The 15,965-nt window shown below is 52.9% G+C and overlaps 1 protein-coding gene across 7 annotated transcripts; it reads left to right on the top strand.

The window, feature by feature from the left end:
• Positions 1 to 2,196: 2,196 nt before the first annotated feature.
• On the top strand, positions 2,197 to 15,435 carry Chrm1 (cholinergic receptor muscarinic 1). 7 transcript variants are annotated; one of them, XM_048789020.1, is made up of 5 exons: positions 2,197 to 2,214; positions 2,734 to 2,842; positions 3,286 to 3,378; positions 4,231 to 4,340; positions 12,933 to 15,435. In XM_048789020.1, the coding sequence occupies exon 5, from the start codon at positions 13,007 to 13,009 to the stop codon at positions 14,387 to 14,389; it is 1,383 nt and encodes a 460-aa protein (XP_048644977.1). In that variant the 5' UTR covers positions 2,197 to 2,214; positions 2,734 to 2,842; positions 3,286 to 3,378; positions 4,231 to 4,340; positions 12,933 to 13,006; the 3' UTR covers positions 14,390 to 15,435. The 7 variants fall into 7 exon arrangements, with proteins under 7 accessions (XP_048644977.1, XP_048644978.1, XP_048644980.1 ...); XM_048789021.1 differs by lacking the exon at positions 2,197 to 2,214 and adding an exon at positions 2,326 to 2,344 and having other exon boundaries at positions 2,739 to 2,842; XM_048789023.1 differs by lacking the exon at positions 2,197 to 2,214 and adding an exon at positions 3,078 to 3,139 and having other exon boundaries at positions 2,382 to 2,842.
• The last annotated feature ends 530 nt before the right edge of the window (positions 15,436 to 15,965 follow it).

Raw genomic sequence — 15,965 nt, 5'->3', positions numbered from 1 at the left:
CTAGAGAGGAGCACTAACTTGCCCATGCAGGTTCCTCCTCCACCGTGAGAGGACACCCGAAGGGCGACCCCGCGATCCCTTGGTGGTTTGGAGGAGTGCATCCTTCCTCGGGGTACTAAAAATATTAACTAGCAGGAGCTGAGACCTAGAACTCTGCCTTGCACGACCTGGACAAACGAAAACCAGGGAGGGTCAAGGCGGCTGGGGAGTCACCCGGGGGCCGGTCTGGACCCCCATGTGCGCTGTCTGCAGCCGCTTAGCGAAGCCCTTTGTCGCGAGCAGCCGCGTTCGTGCCGCACTCGGCGGCTTAAAATAAAGACAATGTTCCCAGCCTCCCTGCGGCTAAATCGGGCGCGGGTGCGGGGGTGGTGAGCGAGCCGGGCGGGAGCGCTTCTCCCCGCCCTACCTCCTCTCTCTCCTCCTGCCTCAGTTTCCCCATCTAGTAAGGGGACCTAGCCAAGTCTAGGCGGGATGCAAGAGTTATACAGTAACAGGGGTTGGGTGGGGGGCGCTATCCCCCAGTCTCCGCAGCCGCTTAGACTTAAAAGAAGCCTCGTGGGACAGTGCGGGGCACTCAGGAGGAGGCAGGGGAAAGCTGGACACCCTCCCCTCCCGCCCACCAAATAAGTGTTTTTATTTCTAAAGGGACGTGCGCAGAGGCGGTGGGAGAAGAGAAAAGAGAGACCAAGGAGATTGGGGGGGAGGGGTAAGGAGCGTCTGATTCAGACTCGGAAATGGATTTTGAGTGTGGAGGCCTGACACCCCCACACTCAGCCACGTGTACGCGCACAAGTACACGCAGCCCCACCGCGCGCCCAAGGCGCATCCGCAAAGCCAGGACAGCCCAGCAGGGGGCAGCCCACAGGCAGGGACCGGCTGAGTTATGAGTCAACACGGACCGACTGTGATCCTGGGGTCGGGGGCGGGGGCTCCTCAAATTTCTCTCTGAGCTGCAGTCTCTCTGCCCAGCTTAAAAGAAACGAGGCATATGGGTGTTTACTGGAGCCCCAGCTTCTCAAAAGTATAGATGTCCCCACATGTACCTGCCACGTGTACCCATTACGGGCACCCAGTGGCCGCTGGCCAAGCCCCAGGGACTCCAGTTTCTGTTCTACCTGGCTCCCTAGGCAACTGGGCTCCTGAATGAGAAAGCCCCAAATTACCCTCCGACTTGATCACTGGAAAGCGGTGCTCTTTTGGAAAATGGGTAGAGGAAAGAAAGGAGTGGAGCAAGCCGCAGCCCAATCCGGTGTCCCAGGCTACAGAGCCCAGGGTTTAGAGCTCCTGGACGTGAGTCCTAACAGGTGCCCGCTGCCGTCTTCAGCTTTCTCATTTCTCACCTACATAATGGGGATAACAATTTCAGTGCTTCCCACCTCACACCCCAGGGCTTTGGCACAGCCCATGGGGCAAGGAACACAGCAGCCCCAGCAGGCAGTCCCTGTCACCTCCCCAACTCTCCTGTGGTCAGCTCCCCAGGAGGTCTCTAGGGCCAGACAGGGCGGTGCAGGACCCAGGTCTCTATGGCAAAGGGCCCCCCAGGGGTTCTATCTCTGAGGAAACTCAACACAGAAATCCAAACGGACCTGGGGGGAGGGGTGCTGGCCAAAGCAGCAGGGCTGAGGGAGGTGGGAAGGAGTAGTTCTGCACTTCCCAGGGACACACCTGTGAGCCCTGAGTGGGAATGGGGGAGACTGAGTTTGACAAGCTGGGAGGAGAGCTGTCTGTCTGCCTGTCTGTCTGTCTTCCAGGGGGAAGCTGGGGGTGGAGCAGGAAAAGAGGGTAGAAACTGCCTTGCTTGTCAGAATTAGCAAGTTCCATAGTTGGGCAACACTCAGACACACTCCCGATACAGACACACGCACATGCACCCTTCCTCCACATCAACAGGGTCACACCTGCATTTACACAGGCTGCATGGTGACATGAGTATGTAGGGACACACACATGCCGGCCATTCCACAGCACCTGGGGCAAGCACACAGCCTCCACTGATCCCCACAGAAAAGACACCCCTAGAGCCTCACACCGGGACTATGCTGGCATGGGCAGACGCTAGAGCACCAGCCCACACGCGGGCACGTCCGCTCAGCCCTGGGGCGGGTGCGCCAGCCCTCTGGGTTGGTTCCAACTTGGAGCCTCTCACGTGAGGCCCAATGTGTCATTTCCAAACAGAAGGAATCTAGCTCCCTCGCAGCAGGGAGGAAGAGCAGGGTGTGTGCCTGGGTGGGTGGGTGGGCGCGTGGGCATGTGCAGGGGGGAGGGCATGTGTGCGAGGGAAGCAGGCATGTGAATACCAGGGCATGTGTGTTGGGGCATGGTGCACCGGTTTGGGGGCTCGAAGGTGGGTGGGGGAAGGAGCCTGGGGAAACAGAGTGTGCCTTTGTGAGGGTGTGTGTGTGCCGCCGAGTCTGTGTGCAGTGGGTGTGGGTGTTTGTCTCCCTGTATCCGCCTTCTCTCCCGTCCTGGACTTTTAGCCTTGCTGGGCTTGCCTTCCTCATGTCCTGCCTCCTCCCTCTCAGGGCCCAAAGTGGGTGCCCTGGTGGAGGAGGGGGCAATGCTCCAGGACCTAGTCCAACCCCAGATGCTGCCTGAGGCTTCCCTCCAGCTCCCCCTCCCTTCCTTTCCTCCCTTTCCTCCCTCCCTCTCTTTCCCTTCCTCCCTCCCCCCCCCAGGCTGGCGTGCCAGGGGGTGGGACATGCCAATCACTGGCTGTGCCTCTCCCGCTGCCAGCACAGGGTGCAGCTCCCCCCGGGAGCCAGGTGTTTGGGTCCCAGGAGACGCTGCCGGCCCCGGAGAAGCAGTGGGGCTGAGGACCCTACAGACCCTCTCCGACCCCATGGTGAGTGCATTTGGGAGGGGCTCTGCTGAGGTGGAGACAGAAGAAGCAGCGTCCTCGGTGGTAGGGCAGGGGCCAGGATGAGACAGAAATGGGGGTGGATCCTGGAGAGGAGGTGTCCAAGGAGGGGTCTAGAGGCCAAGGGAGCACTGTAGCATTGGACATTGGCTGCTCCAAACACCCTGTCCCCTGGCTCTGAGTGGATGCACCTGATGTTTTTCTGGGCTTCAACCGGCAGAGGAGATGGAGACCCCCTTGGGAAACTAACTACCTGGAGCCCAGAAAGGATTAGGCTGCCAGGTAACAAGCAGAGCCCCCCAGCACCCTAAGGTTAGGGTGGGAAGGGCAGGGGGCCGGGAGGCAGCCCCTGTCACCAGTATCCTGTGGAAGGTTACCACCCCTTAATTGGGGCTCCAGTCCCAGAACCTCCTTCTCTCCTCCCTCAGGGCACCCTGAATCCAACCGCTCCTGTCCACCTTCAGCCCCCCAAGGATGTACTGAACCAGGCTGCTGGCTAAATGGACAAACTGGATATTAAGGTGGGTGTTGGGCCAGAAGCCAAGCAGGAGATCAGGCAGGGAGCCCCAGGTCTGTTCTGGGACAAATGGGCACAGGGACAGCCACTCCAGTCAGTGAATGTGGCCCTGACAGGTGCAGGGGCCCAGAGGGCCCTCCCTATATTTTCAGTATTTGGGGCTCCTACGCAGGAGAGCTCAGCCCTACGTCCAGGCAATATATGGATACCGATGGGCACCTGTGCCAGGTGCCTCAGATTCCATAATGTGGGGAGGAACCAGGGCCAGGAGCTCTGATCCTTGCAGAGTTGCTAGTTCCTAGGCAGACAGCTGGGGAGGTGGTGGTCAGTTCCCATTAGGTCATTCAAACATGTGCAGCTTAGGGGTTTTCAAAGCCAACGGCAAGGGGTTCACCTCACCTCCACAGAACACACCTGCAGCTCCACCCAGACTGACCCAGGGCCCCCTGCTCAACTGCCCGGAAGGAGCCAGGCAGTCTCCAGCAGCCTGACAGTGTCCTGTTCCTAGGTAATCAGCTGCTCACTGAGCTGTCCGATGAGAGTTCTCTGACCTCTGACCTCAGCCACTAGGCTAGTGGTGATCGGTGATTGCTGCTGAGATATGAAAGAGGAGGAGATGGAGCAATGGGCTACTGGGTTGGTGGTTGGAGATTTGAGAACTGGGTCCTGACATGCAAAGGGAATCCAAATTGTCAAGAAGCGGCTGGGTAGAAGTCACATTGGATCTAGAAAGGAACCTTCCCATTGGACTGATGGAGAGACTGAGGCCGAGAGAGGGGAATGGACAGGTTCATGGCTGCAGAAGGGAGATTTATGGGTGCAGTTGTACTTAGAACCCCGTTCTCCTTACCCTCAGCACAACACTGCCCTGCCACCTCTGTGAGCGAGATGCTGGGATGGCGAAGCAGGGGGCGCAGCAAACTTCGTGAGGCAAGAGCTTGGGCTCCAGGCAGGCAGGCGGGAGAGGTGGGTGAATCTTGCTGGGTTTCTGCTCTGCTGTGGTGCCATGGTGATGCCTCAAAGGATGGGGGAGGGAGGGAGAGAGAAGAAAGGAAAAAGGGAGGGGAGCACAAGGAGCGAGGAGCTGGGGGCATGCGGGGAGGAGGGCAGGGCAGCACCTCTGATGCTTCACCTCGGCAGTCAGCTAACAGCCAGGCTCTGACACGGTCTGGCTGAAGAGGGGCGACTGGTTAAGGTCCATCATGGGTGAGCAAATTTGGCAGTGGTTCTAGACTCTCTTCTTCCAGCTCAGTAGTGTACTTACGAAGCATTTAACTCATGGCTGCTGCCCTCCCCAGGGCTAGCTGTCACTCTAAGTGGTGACTTTAGCCTGAAAATACAATTAATTCTTCTTGTTCACGCCCTCATTCCCAAGGCCAGGTATCAGGGGTGAAAGGTTTGTGCCTCTTTAATGGGTCAAGAGCCACCTTCAGAGAAAAGTCAACCCAGGGGGAGAGAGCCACCTGGGAAGGGGCTGGCTTTTGCATTAAGGCCAGCAGAGGGGACCCATCAGGGAATCTGACCAAAAGAAGCATCTCCATCACTGCATACATGAGGTCCCAGATCCCAGGCCCCACAGACACCTCCTCTCAATATTGTCCCTTTGCCCCAGCCAGGGTCTTCTGCTGGCTTCCAGGCCCAGAATGACAAGATGGCTCCACTCCTCCTTCCTAAATCTTCCCCACATGCCTTCATCCTGTCTCCCCTCTACACTCTGGACCAGTGGTGAGGCTTAGGAAAGCCTAGTGTGCAGGAATCTCTCTCCCCAGCTCTCTCTCCTGCCTCCCTCAGTGACTCTCCCCTCCTGCTTCCTCTCACCAGCCAGATCCCCAGCCCCTGGGGATTGGTCCAGGGCACAGGCAGTCAACAGTCTGGCCTGCCTTGTGCTAGAGGCTCTGACCTCATCCCTTAACTGTTTGAGACCAGGCTGACTCATACATTCATACACACACACACACACACACACACACACAATGACAGGTGGCAGACCACATCCATACCTGTCCTGTTACCTCACTTAGCTTCCCTTCAGCCAGGTGAGGAGGGTTTCCTTGGTCCATTTTACAGATGAGGATGCTCTTGGCTATTTTTCTTTTGTGCTCTCAAGCCAGGAAGGGCCCTGCCCAAGGGAGAAGAGGACTACCAGATGAGGGGTTATGGGAGCAGAGCTGGTCTTGACCCCCACAGGTCATTCTCATGCTCCAGGGCCTAATGTCAATAAGGAGGAAGACCACGTGTACACATTTGTATATTGATCCCACAGATATTTATTGAGCAACTACTATGTGCCAAGCCCTGAGATAAAACAGTGAATGAAGCAAATAGAGCCCCCATCTTGCCTCTCCCTCAGAGAGGGAGCTCTGACTAGACTTCCCCCTCTGCCGAGCGCTGTCATCATAACATCACACAGATAAACAGTAGACTGTTGCATACAGGTCATGTTCTAAAGGGAGGACCAATCTCTCACTGTTGGCTAGGGTTTGGCCAAGCTAGTTGAGATGCACAAGGAGGCTGATAAACAGCCCCATCCCCTCAACAGTAGTTTCGAGCCGGGGTCCAGGAGGTTGGTTGCAGAGACAGACTACCTAGGTCCAGACCTTGGTCGCATTGCTGATGAGCTGTAAGCTCCATAAGGTCTTAAAATCTCAGTTGCTCTTTTTGCAAAATGGGGATAATAGAACCTATTTCACAAGGAGTCGTAAGAAGTAAATTAAATCATGCATGTAATGCATAGAGCCATGTCTGCTACATTCAAGCAGTCAGTAAATATGAGTTGCTATGATGATATTATTTAATCTCATTAAAGGCTCCCAACATCCTTCATCAGGAGGCCACAGTCCTGGAAGAAAATCACCTCCCTGCTTCCTGACCACTTTCCCGTACCCCCAACATGACACTCTCCACGAATGAGTCCCAGCCCAGCCTCACAAAGCTCTGGTCCGCCCCCGCCATCCCCTAGTCTCACTCAGCAATGCCCACACTCTCACACACAACTGATGCTGGGGTTAACCCAACCCACAGAAGGGCACCCAGGTCAGGACAGTGACTTGCCCAAGGTCATGCAGCAAGACCAAGCTTAAGGTCAGGCAGAGGCTGTGTCAGGGACTGCCTTGGGGAGTGTCCCCCACCTACTGCAATCCTGGTCGGCCAGCTCCCCCCACAGACACCCCCAGACATATTTTCACAAATCATGCTCTGCCATTTCCCTTTCAATCAGATAGCTGACCCTAAGCCCCTCCTCTGTAGAAATTCTAGAGGCAGCAGAACCCCAGCACTCTGTCAGCCCAGGGCTGATCTTTCCAGGAGAATCAGTCACAATCACATCATGCTGATCCCCAGTAGCCTCAAACAGGTAGGAGATTATCCCCAATTAAGAATAAAAGATATTGGGACTGGGGATGTGACTCAGCGGTAGACGCTTGCCTAGCATGTGCAAGGCCCTAGGTTCAATCCTCAGCACCACATAAAAACAAAATAAAGATATTGTGTCCAACTACAACTAAAAAATATATTTAAAAAAATAAAATAAAAGATATAAAAAGAGTAGGAATGGAACCACCATATAACCCAACTATACCACTCTTCATATTATACAAAAGAATTACTTTAGAGATACATGCATGCTCACACTATAGAAGCATAACTTGTGAGAGCCGAATTATGGAACCAGCCTAGGTGTCCATCAGTAGATGAATGGATAAAGAAAACGTGGTATATATACACAACAGAGTTTTATTCAGCCATAAGGAAGACTGAAATTATATCATTTGCAGGAAAGTGGATGGAACTGGGGAACATCAGGTTAGGAAAAATATGCCAGACTCAGAAATCTCTCATACATGGAAACTAGAGAGAAGAAAAGAAAAACAGTGATTTCATGAATAGAGAAGGGAAACCAGGAGGGTAGAGAGAGGGGGTGAGGTCAAAGGGGAAGGCAAGGGGAGGCACTGGAAAATGAAATGGATATGTTATATGTCTGTACAAATATGTCACAATAAATCCCACTATTATGTATAATTATTATGCACCAATAAAACTTCTATTTTAAAAAAATGGAAAATTTCAGGTGACAATAAACAAAGTCCTCTTTTAGTGGTCAAAAAAAAAATAATAGAATTAAGGAAAGCCAGGAACGCCAGTACACACCTATAGCCCCCAGCTACTTGGGAGGTTAAGGCAAGAGGATTGAAAGTTTGAGGCCAGTCTGGGCAACTTGGTGGGACCCTGTCTCAAAATAAAAACAAAAGGCTTGGGATGTAGTTCAATGTCAGAGCGCTTGCCTAACGTGCGCAAGGCACTGGGTTCAATCCCCAGTGCTGCAAACAAAAAAGAATCAAGGTGATTTGCCCAAGGTCACACAGGAGAAACTAGAGTACCCCCCACCCCAGAATCTTCTCTTGAACCCTCATTATCCAAAAGAGGATGTGGGGCGTGAGGACCCCTGCTCAGATTGTGGAGGAGAGACAGAGTCACTAATGGTCTGTTCTTGAGCTGCATTGCAGAGGAAGGTCCAGAGGGTTTAAGAATCCAGCTACAGTTTCCCACCAAGTTCATAGTAGTTGGTCAACTATAAACAACTCAGGCCTTGGAGGCCAAAGTCAAGGTCAAAATTCCACCAGCACCATTTCCTGTGGGACCATCAGAAAGCCACTTAGACCTCTTAGTCCTCTTCTATACTATAGAGAAAAGAAGCCGTGGTTGGGATGTCCCTGAGGGTATGCTGTGGAATGACTGGCATGCAGGAGGTATTGGTTATGGTGATTATCAACATGACCATTAAAACGGGAGAGTTGGAAGGCATTTCCAGCCATCAGGGTGAAGGACTGCCAGCCTCTTCACCTCCAAGGACCACTCAGCTAACTTCTCGCAGGTGCCCCTGTTCTGAAAGCATTTGTTTAATTCATCATAGTCACAGCTAGCCTCCAACAAGAGCTTGTGATGGCAGAAGTCACTGTGTTCCCACCCTAAGGTGATGTCACTCCAGCCCCAGGGGAGGTTACCTAAGTGAGCCCTGAGCCTCACCTCAGAGATGTGGGTCCTTTCTGTGCAGCATCTAGAGATGTTGGTTTCAGCACCCCACAAAATCTCCCAGAAGCCAGGCTGATCCATCTCCTTCAATGAACGATGAGCAAACAAGGAACCAGAGAGAGGCTGGGGCTGGGGTCTGAAGGGAAGGAGCACAAAGAGAAGTAGATCAGGAGAGGCAGACAAGGAGAACGGCTAAGGCTTTGAATTGTCTTCTCAGGACCACAGCCTCCTGAGCTCGGGGGGGGGGGGGGGGGGGAGCATCAGGAGAATGAAAGGTTAAGTGATTGCTGATTGTCATAGCTAGGAGGGGACAACACTGAGCTTCAATCCCAGGGCTGTTGGCCACAGTGCCAAAACTAGAGTGAGCCATGTAGCACTCACCTAGGAGAAGAATTTAAGAGGTGGTCACAGGGTCGGGGGTGCAGCTCAGTACACACATGCTTAGCATGAGTGAGGCCGAGCTCCCACCCCCAGCACCACCAAAAATAATTAAAATTTAAAAAGAGGGTGCCAGCAAAAATAAAAAAAAACCCTCACTAGCCCAGAGAAATAATATTGTAATATAACTTTTTTTTTTTTAATCAAATAACAAGCTGACAGCCCCAGCAAAAAAAATTTAGCAGTGCCCTAAGCAACTAATGAGACTCTGTCTCAGATAAAAAGTAGAAAGGGCTTGGGATTTGGCTCAGTGGTTAAGCACCCCTGGGTTCAATCCCCGGAACCAAAAACAAAAACAAATAACAAGCCAGGCATAGTTTCGCACACCTGTATTCCCAGACTGAGAGAGAAGGATTGCAAATTTGAGGCCAGCCTCAGCAATTTAGTAAGACCTTCAGAAAATTAGGGAGACCCTATCCCAAAATAAAAACTAAAAAAGGACTGGGAATGTAGCTCCATGATAAAGTGTCCATGAGTTCAATCCTTGTATCAAAAAATAAAAATCAAATGACAAACTACAGCCCACAGGCTAGTCATCTGTTTTGGAAAATAAAGTTCCACCAGAAACAGGGCCAGGACTAGGGTGAGATGAGTGAAACAGGAATACACAAGTGTGGGCCTGGATCTTGTTTTTGATCAACCATCAACAATTTGTTCATCATGAATTCTTGCATTGATTTCTTTCTTTATTTAAAATTTTCTTAGAACTGGGAGCTGAACCGAGGGGTACTTTACTACTGACCTATTCCTTTCTTTCTTTCTTTCTTTTTGGTACTAGGGATTGAACTCGGGGTCCACTGAGCCACATCCCAGCCCTATTTTGTATTTTATTCAGAGACAGGGTCTCACTGAGTTGCTTAGCACCTTGCTTTTGCTGAGGCTGGCTTTGAACGCACCATCCTCCTGCCTCAGCATCCCAAACTGCTGGGATTACAGGCATGTGCCACCATGCCTGGCTTCATTTTTATTTTGAGACAAAGTCTCACTAAATTGCTGAGGGTCTCACTAATATGCTGAGGCTGCCCTTGAATTTGTGATCCTCCTGCCTTAAGCTCCCAAATTGCTGGGATTACAGCAACTGTGTCACCACACCCAGCTGATTTCTTTTTCTTTTCTGTTTTTTAATATTGCATTACAATATTGCTTTCTTTATTATTGAGATCAGGACACCTCTTAAATTTTGTACCTGAAGTGAGTGCCTGACTCACCTTGCCCCAGGCCTAGACCTGTGGTTGTGTAAGAAACCAAGCTTTTTTAAAAAAAGAAAAGAAAAAAAGCAGTCAAGCTTTCAAAGCTGCCCCATGCTCAGGCAGACAGAGGACCCTGTGGCAGGGCCACACCACCTCGCGGGACAGTGAGCTCCTCTGGTCTGGCTCAGCCTTTGCAGGTCTTTGTTTTGGGCCCAAAGTTGCTACTCAAAGGCACCTAGAGGATGTGGCATTGGGGTCCACATCCAGTTTAGAAGCCAGGAGGGTTTGGGCTAGATGATGCCCTCTACCCCCTTTCTCCAGGACCTGATCAGTTGCTCATTTTGTGCTGCAGACACTAAATAGCCCTGAGTTCAGAAAATCAAACAGACAACAGTTGTGCAGGGCAAATTCTCAAGGGTAGTGTCTACCAGCAGCCCCACCAGGAGAGCCCTAGCCTGATCCCAGCCTCTAGCCCAGTGCCTGAATTAGTTGAAAAAAGAGTACCACAAAATTCAGTAATCAAGCTAAATCCTATTTTAATGAGTTGTGGTTTTTTGGTTTTTTTTTTTTAATTCAGATTGCCAAAGTATAGCCTCCAAGCCTCTCTTGTCAAATGAAGTTTCACTGGAATTGCTTGGTTCAAATCCTGGTTCCTACCTTACTTGAGTGATGGTTTGAAAATTCTCTCACTTTTCTCAGCCTCAACTTGCTCATCTGTAAAATGGACATGAGAGCAATATCTAGGCCATAGATTTCTGTCAAGATTAAATGAGATAACATAAGAGCTAAGAGACTGGCTCTCATGGAGTACTACACAACAGCAATGAGTATTATTATTATTTTATTACTATTGTTGTTGTTGTTATTATTATTATTGGCTATTACTATAGTATCAGAGTTTTCATGTTTATTTTGTGATGCTGGCAATCAAATCAGGCATGCTAGGCAAGTGCTCCACCAGTAAGTTACATCCCCAGCCTTTTTATTTTTATTCTATTTTGAGACAACACTACTCTAAATTGCCTAGGTTACCCTCAAACTTGTGATCCTCCTGCCTCAGCCTCCCAAGTAGCCGGAGTTACAGAGGTGTGCAACCAATCCAGACTAGTATCCGAGATTTTTTAATTTCAGAAATGGTCCTCAGAGAGCTAATGGGGACCTAACGCTTACCGTGTGCCAGGGGCTCTTCTAAGCACTTCACATTTACTGACTCAATTAATCCAACAATTCCTTGAGATGTTAGCTAATGGTATTACCTATTATTCCCATGTTTCACTTGAGGAAACTGAGGCATCTAGGAGGTACATCACTAGCAATAATCACATACTCAGTAAGTGGCAGAGCCTAGATTCAAATCCAAACAGTCAGGCTCCAGAATCCAGGTTCTTTTACTGTGATGCTTCACATGCAAACTATCCCATACACACAAGTGTGTGCCAATGGTCATGGTCCTTGTCCATGCTGCCACAAGTGTCTCTTCCCACATTACGAGGTGCTCTCACATGCTGACAGATCAGCACAAGTCATAGAGATGACCACACACAGTCCAGGTCACACAGGATCAGGCACACTATACCAAAGCCATATATCACAGACACAACACATTAGTCTCTCTGTCACATACCAGGTGACCAAGGAATACCAAGGTTTGGTGGACCCTGGCCCAACATCTCTCCCTTGGAATTTTCCCAGCAATACAACTCCTGAAGGCCACAGCTATGGATTGAGGAGACCCCATGTCTTTAATGAACGCAGGGGTGCTGAGGCCCGGGACAGGAAAGAACCCACCAAATCACATAGCAGCAAGGCCATGTCTGAGCTGGACCCTCATCTTCAATCTGGCTTTGCCTTGACTGTGGGGCTCCTGCCTGTTCAGGGGGTTGCTATCCCAGCCTTCTTCACTCCCCAGCCTTAGTGCCTGGGCTAGACTCCAGATCCCAGAAAAGTTTGGGGGATCTTCCCATTCCCCTTGCTGCCCCCAACTCAGCTGGGGCCCAGGAACAGAGCTAGGAGCAGTGGGGGGGCCTCCCACGTCCCATCTGGGGCCAGACCCCCGCTGAGCTGGTAGCTGAGGCCCTTGTCTCTGTTGCTGCTTCAGACCTCATACCACGGAGCAGAGGGCCCAGCACAACACGCCCTGCTCACAGAGGGTCCCATCCAGCCCCCAACACTCCCTGTTCTTCAACCAACACAGAAAAATGTGCAAACATGAAGGCACGCGCACACACACACACACACACACACACACGTTCTTTCCTCTTCTCATGTCCCCTTTCTTTCCATCTCTCCTTATCCATCTCTCCCACTGGAACTTCACATACTCAGTGAGAGTGAGAACTGGGTTCTAATCCTACTCACCATCTTGTCACCATGGTGAAAACTTGCAGTTGCTCAGGGCCAACACTGGCTGGCCGGGAGATGGGGATAATGAGGACCTTCCTCCTAGAGATGCACGACGGCTAAATCAGATAATTCGATTAAGCGCTTAGCGCTGTGTCTGGCATGTAGCAACCACTCAGTAAATGAAGGCTTTAATAAGGTTGAGTGAAATACTTTGAAAATTTGGCACGACTGAATACAAAGTGAGTCTCCCAACTCCTGCCACATGAGTTAAGCAAGACAGGAATTAGTAGCAATTTTCCAGTGAGAAAATTGAAGCTCTGAGTCTGAATGGTGTAGCTGGAGTGAGGCCTCAAATTCTCTGGATTTCAAAGCCACTTCATGCTGCTGGAAAATCTCTTTGTGGCTGGGAAAAGGCACTGTAAATGACCGACTGTGGGTTCCACTAAGCGGGGTGGGTGATGCTCTCTGGCCAGGGCATCACCTGTGTCCTTTAACCCTTCTGTTCTGGGTACCAGAGAAGTTCCGGGGCCCAACCAAAGCTCATGTCCTCTGTTTTCAGGTGATGATCCTCCTCTGAGGAAGCCCTTAGTGTGACCGAGGAAGGGACTGTCCCCCTCGTCCTATCTGGCCACCATGAACACCTCAGCCCCACCCGCCGTCAGCCCCAACATCACTGTTCTGGCCCCGGGGAAGGGTCCCTGGCAACTGGCCTTCATCGGGATCACCACGGGCCTCCTGTCACTGGCCACAGTGACAGGCAACCTGCTGGTACTCATCTCCTTCAAGGTCAACACGGAGCTCAAGACAGTCAATAACTACTTCCTGCTGAGCCTGGCCTGTGCCGACCTCATCATTGGCACCTTCTCCATGAACCTCTATACCACGTACCTGCTCATGGGCCACTGGGCCCTGGGCACGCTGGCCTGTGACCTCTGGCTAGCCCTGGACTATGTGGCCAGCAATGCCTCGGTCATGAATCTGCTTCTCATCAGCTTTGACCGCTACTTCTCTGTGACCCGGCCCCTGAGCTACCGCGCCAAGCGCACGCCCCGCCGGGCAGCTCTGATGATCGGCCTGGCCTGGCTGGTCTCCTTCGTCCTCTGGGCCCCGGCCATCCTCTTCTGGCAGTACCTGGTAGGGGAGCGGACAGTGCTGGCCGGCCAGTGTTACATCCAGTTCCTGTCCCAACCCATCATCACCTTCGGCACCGCCATGGCCGCCTTCTACCTCCCGGTCACAGTCATGTGCACCCTGTACTGGCGCATTTACCGGGAGACGGAGAACCGGGCTCGGGAGCTGGCGGCCCTGCAGGGCTCTGAAACACCAGGCAAAGGAGGTGGCAGCAGCAGCAGCTCAGAGAGGTCGCAGCCAGGTGCTGAGGGCTCACCAGAGACTCCCCCGGGCCGCTGCTGTCGCTGTTGCCGGACCCCCAGGCTGCTGCAGGCCTATAGCTGGAAGGAGGAAGAGGAAGAGGACGAAGGTTCCATGGAGTCCCTCACATCTTCAGAGGGTGAGGAACCAGGCTCTGAAGTGGTGATCAAGATGCCCATGGTGGACCCTGAGGCTCAGGCCCCCACCAAGCAGCCCCCAAAGAGCTCCCCGAACACGGTCAAGAGGCCCACCCGGAAAGGGCGAGATCGAGCTGGCAAGGGCCAGAAGCCCCGCGGGAAGGAGCAGCTGGCCAAGAGGAAGACCTTCTCACTGGTCAAGGAGAAGAAGGCGGCTCGGACCCTGAGTGCCATCCTGCTGGCCTTCATCCTCACCTGGACACCGTACAACATCATGGTGCTGGTGTCCACCTTCTGCAAGGACTGTGTTCCCGAGACCCTGTGGGAGCTGGGCTACTGGCTGTGCTACGTCAACAGCACCATCAACCCCATGTGCTACGCACTCTGCAACAAAGCTTTCCGGGACACCTTCCGCCTGCTGCTGCTCTGCCGCTGGGACAAGCGACGCTGGCGCAAGATCCCCAAGCGCCCTGGCTCTGTGCACCGCACCCCCTCCCGCCAGTGCTGATAGCCCCCTCTCTTGCATCCTTCCACCCCAGTCCCAAGGAGAAGCCAGCGGAAAGCAGGCAAGGGCTGTGTCCTCAGCCCCAGGGCTCTGCTCAGGCCCCACAGGGCTTCCCAGGCCCCTGGGTCACCCTCCTGGACAGCCCAGAGGGACCCTGCCAGCTTTCCAAGCTTGGCTGTTCCCAAGCAGGGAGTGAAACCCGGGGAACTGGTTTTTCTGTTCCCTGCTGGGTGGGAATGGTCTCTTCACCAGGAAGAAGGCCTGGGAGGAGGATCCGGGCTTTGGACTCCTTGTTTGCATTAAGACAGGAAGTCAGGAGCTGGCAGGGCGAGCCTGTAATTTAACATCACAGTCTTCCTTGGCCCCGCTGTGGCCAATAGAGATGGCTCCCCCTGGGGACCACAGCTGGGAACTGACACCCACCACTGAGAGAAAAGCTGGGCTCAGAGGGAGCTGGGACTTCCTGGCTGGAGATCTCCTCCCTCTCCAGACAAGGCCCGCCCAGTTGGGCCCTAGGCACATTCTCCAGGATTGTCCAGCCTCCCAACACACATCCCCAGAGCATCCCTATGTGGGTCACCTCCAAGGCAAATGTCCAAGCATCAGCCAGTCAACGACACCAGAGGGGATCAACTTGGTTAATCACCCATCAAGTCCCAAGGCATCAGCAGGACCAGGGACCAGGTGTCCTAAGTGTCCCACTGTGTCATTTTTCTGGGGTGGGGGTGGGGACAGGGGTGCCTTCTATCCATCCTTCCCTCCCCCTGCCCCAGAGTAACTCCAGTCCCTCCCTCCTGGCTCACAGCCACCACCTGGATGGATCTGCTCTCTTCAGATCTAGCCAGGCCTCCTGCATGCTGCCTGCCTCCAGCCCTGCCCCACACAGGCCTGGCCCAGCCAGCAGGTTCTCTCCTGTGAGCTCCCCAAACTGATCCATGCATGGCCTCCTAGCCACCCCTGTCTCCAGGCTCAGCCTGCCTCCAAATGTTCTTTCCTTCCATCCTCAGCAAGTGCTGAGTCTGTGAATAAAGCCACATAACCAGTGGGCACTAAGGGGCCTTCCTCCCTGTGTTGGCTCAAGACCCTGGTCTCAGGCCAGGACAGAATGGGGCAGGGAGGGCCCACATACTGTGGAATGTGGGTCACTTCCCTGCAGGTGGCTCCAGGAGGGGCAGCCTGTGGGCCTCAGCACCCCGGAGACTCTGGCTCAGGTGAGTGGGGCTGTAACAGGCAGACCTGGCCTCTGAAAGTGGGACAGCTGGGTAAAATAAACTCCCCCTGTGTAGATCCCTGCATGTTCTCTGCCATATGTGGCTGCTCTGGGGTCTTATCACACCAAGGGACAACAGAACTTCTTCAAACCCTCAAGTATAGATGGGGAGACTAAGGCCCAGAGACCCAGGAGGATTGTCTAGGGTTATCCCACAAAGCAACACCCAAACTTCCAGGCAATTCACAGCCTCCTGACCCCTAGACTGTGGAGATGGGAGCCTGGGGTACTCTTAAGCCAAAGCACTCCAGCAAGATGACCTGCAGGGCCACATTATAAAGCACTGCATTGGCGAGGAGTCTTCCAAAT

Source organism: Marmota marmota, unplaced genomic scaffold (genome assembly GCF_001458135.2).
Source record: "Marmota marmota marmota unplaced genomic scaffold, marMar, whole genome shotgun sequence".
NCBI lineage: Eukaryota > Metazoa > Chordata > Mammalia > Rodentia > Sciuridae > Marmota > Marmota marmota.
The sequence above is the reverse complement of the archived record's forward strand: the minus strand, read 5'-3'. Positions and strand labels throughout refer to the sequence as shown.